Source organism: Colobus angolensis, unplaced genomic scaffold (assembly GCF_000951035.1).
Source record: "Colobus angolensis palliatus isolate OR3802 unplaced genomic scaffold, Cang.pa_1.0 Scaffold45, whole genome shotgun sequence".
NCBI lineage: Eukaryota > Metazoa > Chordata > Mammalia > Primates > Cercopithecidae > Colobus > Colobus angolensis.
In genome coordinates, this window is record NW_012117932.1 from 7483315 (window position 1) to 7487205 (window position 3891).

A 3891-nucleotide genomic window follows, 5' to 3' on the forward strand; every position below is an offset into this window, starting at 1 on the left:
AGGTCTTTGGCGCGGAGGCTGTGCACGTCGATGACTGTGGAGTAGAGGTCCCGCAGGTTGATGATTTTGGTCTTCTTGTCCCGGTTCTCGTGGAGGACCGCGTTTGCACAGATGAAGAGGAAGATGCCAATGCCCATGATGAGGGGCCCGAAGACCTTGAGCTTGTCAGAGTGCAGGTAGCCAGAGAAGATGCGGAAGAAGAAGCCCACCGACGTGGAGGAGGAGGAAGGGGAGGCGACTCGTGCAGGAGGTGTGCTCCGGGGCGCGCCTGCGGAACTGGAGTTGACACCCCCTGGACCCCTAGGGTGGCTCCTGGACCGGTTTTTGCCGCCACTGCCGCTGCTGTTGGCCGTGGTCGGGACGTGGTGGCTGCTGCCCGCAGGCGGCAGCTGCTTACCTGCCTCCCGATTGGCTCCCGTGGCCTTGGGCCAGTAGCCCACCACCGCCATGGCTATGCCCACCAGCAGCACCAGGATCCCACAGAGGGCGATGAGCCCCGAGATGGAGCACAGCTTCAGCTTGCCTTTCACCACCACCACGTCGTTCTTGCGCCTCTTTTTGGCTTTCCTCTTGCGCTTGGGGATCTGACTTGCGGGGCGGAGTGGATCCTGCTTTCTGGCGGAAATCCTTAGCAGGCCGCCGGTGGCGATCATGGCGAACTCGTGGATTGCAGGACTAGCCTCTGGGATGGAGGCTTGCTCAGGGAGGGCGCCAACTGCCCACTAGCTGCTCAGCCACCTCCTCCTGCTGCAAAGCAGAGGAAGACAGTCAGAGGGTGTCGGCTTGGCTGCAGTGACATCTCACGCTGCAGCTGCCCTACTCCCAGATCCCACTCCATGTGTGCCCCCGACCCCAGGGCCTTTACCTACTAACTGAAACGAAGACCGTGTACAGAGGCTGGGGCCAGGTAGACATTAGGGAAGGGACCTATTAGTTGCAGCAACTAATAGGTGGTTATAAAACATTGCAGTAACTAGTATGTGGTGATAAAACCATCTGGAAGTATGCCTTCTTCTCCCCGCTCCCTACCCATCTCCCCCACACACTCCATGGGTAATATGAGGGTTTGAAATGAACAGTGGAGTTCCAACCATTAGTAAAACCTAAATGTAGGGACGCAAAGTAGTGGTTAAGGACCTTCCTGGCAAGGTTCTTTCCCGTAATCCTTCTGGAATTGGAAGATTTTTCAAGGGAACTACCACAGGAGTTTCAAGTCTCTCTAAGCTGGGGAATCTGTCAATGTGTGGCCCAAAGTCACTAAAACAGTCAGGAAAGTCACTACTGTATGAAGACAAAGGAATTTATTTCACTGGATGAAAATTAAAGGTCATATAATGGCTGGCAGGCAGTTTATTTACTTCAGATAATTAACAGTGAGTTTATCACTGGGGAAGCAGCAGAGATATTGCAATACTCTGACAATAAATCCCTTCACAAAGTTGTCTCCCATCTATGCCTATTCCTACAGCTAAGTGCAAGCAAATCCCTTGCACAGCCTTCTCTCCTCCCGGCAACATCTGGACAGCTTCTTGGGGTGGAATATTTAGTTTTAGGTAACTGCTTATGTAACTGAGCTCTTCCTTCTGGCCTTCTTTCCTCCCTCAGAGGAACTCCCTTAAAGGTATCATGTGCCAGATTTCATCAGGGAATTTGAGAAGTCCCCTAGAATCTCCAAGAGAAAGATCTTTTTTCTCATATGGGAAAATTACAATTAAAAAAACTAACACTCTGCCATAATAGCTTTCTGACCCCTTATTAAGGGGCCAAGAGCATGCTACAGAATTCCAGTATTCAAATGAGGAGGCAATTAACTAGGTAAAGCAGCCTACATAATATGTGATTTGTAGAATGACATTTCCCCCAAGCCAAAGCTGTTTTGTTGCTGTTGTTTGTTTTTTGCTTTTTTCCCCTCCTTATCCCTTTCTCATGAGGTCATTTTCAGGAAGGGAGGGTGGCAACAATCAATGGATTACTCTTAGGAAGTTTATTTAGTTGTTTGTAATAAAGCCTGGGTAGGTAAATTCACAAATGCATATTGGTGGTTATTCAGCAACCTCTAAAAATTATAGTCTTGCTGTATCTCCAGAGTAAAACATTTTCTGTCCCATTAGTTGTTTTCCCTTCTATGAGATGCTAAAATTAAGGACATTGTATGAAATGAAATACTTCAATATCACTCCCAAGCCTTTTGCTATTCTATCCTTTGTCAGATAATTCATGTTGTAGAATAAATTCCCCCTTGAAAATATGTGGTAGGTAGAATTTTGCTTTTAATTGGTGATTGGGTGAAAGGCTTTGGCCCTTGAGTTCCTCCATTATATCAATATAGGCAGGATCTTTTCTCCATCAGTGGGAATGCAAATGGTAATCAGCTCTTTATAATGTTTGCAAATCAGTATCTCTTTGGGACTTAGTTGGGTTTCAGTAAAGAGAATCACCAGGTAGATAAGAGAGGGGTCAGTATAGAGAATACATCTATAAACCTTTAAGCTGCACCAGTGAGTACAGATTGAAAAAAATATATATTGTCTATCTCTCATCCCAAATAAACAGGCACATTTATTATGTAGTTGTAATATAGAGACTGTTGTTTTAAGTGATCCTTGGAATCCAGCATCTTAAATAATCCGGAGATCCGTGGTTATCTTAAGAAGGCTTTAAGGACCAGATATTTTTTTAGAAGCGAACTCAGACTCAGTTGGCAGGGTGGCTCTCCCACCGAAGAAAGGCTACATGTTTGGTTGGGCATTGATCAGGTGCACCAGGAGGCTGGATGTCTTGGGGGAGGGGGAAACTCACTTGGATTTCTCCTCAGCAAAGCAGCTTTGGCTCCGGTAGAATGTAAGGAATGGATTTCAACAGTCCTTTATCGCACATCTTTAAAATGAGTTTAATGTCTAGTAATTAACTCCCTCGTTTATTATTCCTTCAGCTCTGTTGAAGGCTGTACTCCCTTTTAATGTGTCACCATCTGACACGAAATACAGACAAAGGTCAGATGCCACGGGAGACCCACCTTTGAGGTTTTCCTTTATACCTAATGAAAGAAAACAAACTTAGCAGTCAAGCTTGGCTGTCCTCTCAGTTTACTGCCTGGAGCTGGTCTTACCGTGGTTAAAGAATGGAGGATGGGGGAAGCAAAGGAGGGAGGTCTAAAAATACAACTGCTTCCAAGAGAGACATTCAAGTTCTCCGCTCATGATGGATTAAGCCCCACTCTGAGGCTCGGAGGCTCGGAGCCCACAGGCTGGGAGCGTTGTGCTGTGCCGGGCACCCAACCCAGGTCCTCGACCCCCGGTCCCTCACTGGCAGGGCGGCGACCCCCTGGCCCCTGGCTTTGGTCTGCTTATTGATGTTGGCCGGAGTCACATGAGTGCAGCAGCTGGGAGTTCGCCTCTGGAAAGAAGACAGGCAGCAGCGAAGTGAGAGCAATCTGGAACTAGCTTTTTCTGGGCAGCGCATCCCGTGTAGCCAGCCCAGGAAAAAAGCCTCTCCCCGAACCCTAGCCCAGGGCGCGGGGGTTCGGGGACCCGAGGGGCGGGGAGGGGCCCCCAGGGGCCGGGGACTGGCAGAATTGCTCAAAATGGCAGCACTCTCCGCACACAAGATCGCTCACTTACCCAGGGAGACCGAGGGAGGTCGGGGCCGGCGAACGGGCTCTCGGGCGACACAAAGGAACCATGGAGAAACTTTTTCAGCCCGAGCCGACGGCGGAGCGCAGGGACAGCGCCCCCGGGCCCTGCATCCGAGCGCGGCTCAGCAGCCCCGCAGGGGCGAGCGCCCGCCCCAGACTCGCAGCCCCCTCCGGCGCTGTGGCGGGAGCCATTTCCAAGAGTTTCCAAGAAGTGTCAGGTCCTCTGCATCCCGCATCCCGCCTCGGAGCCCACCTCT

General features: G+C 50.1%; 1 protein-coding gene across 1 annotated transcript in view; it reads right to left on the reverse strand.

Annotated features, from left to right (window-relative positions):
- Positions 1–3891, reverse strand: part of TMEM200C (transmembrane protein 200C) — a 5889-nt gene extending 1998 nt beyond the window's left edge. Inside the window, exons 1-2 of the mRNA XM_011957823.1 lie at positions 3621–3891; positions 2–747 (exon numbers count right to left, since the gene is read on the reverse strand). Coding sequence (XP_011813213.1) covers positions 2–653 — 652 coding nt within the window. The 5' untranslated portion in view covers positions 654–747; positions 3621–3891. The remainder of the gene's footprint in view (position 1; positions 748–3620) is intronic.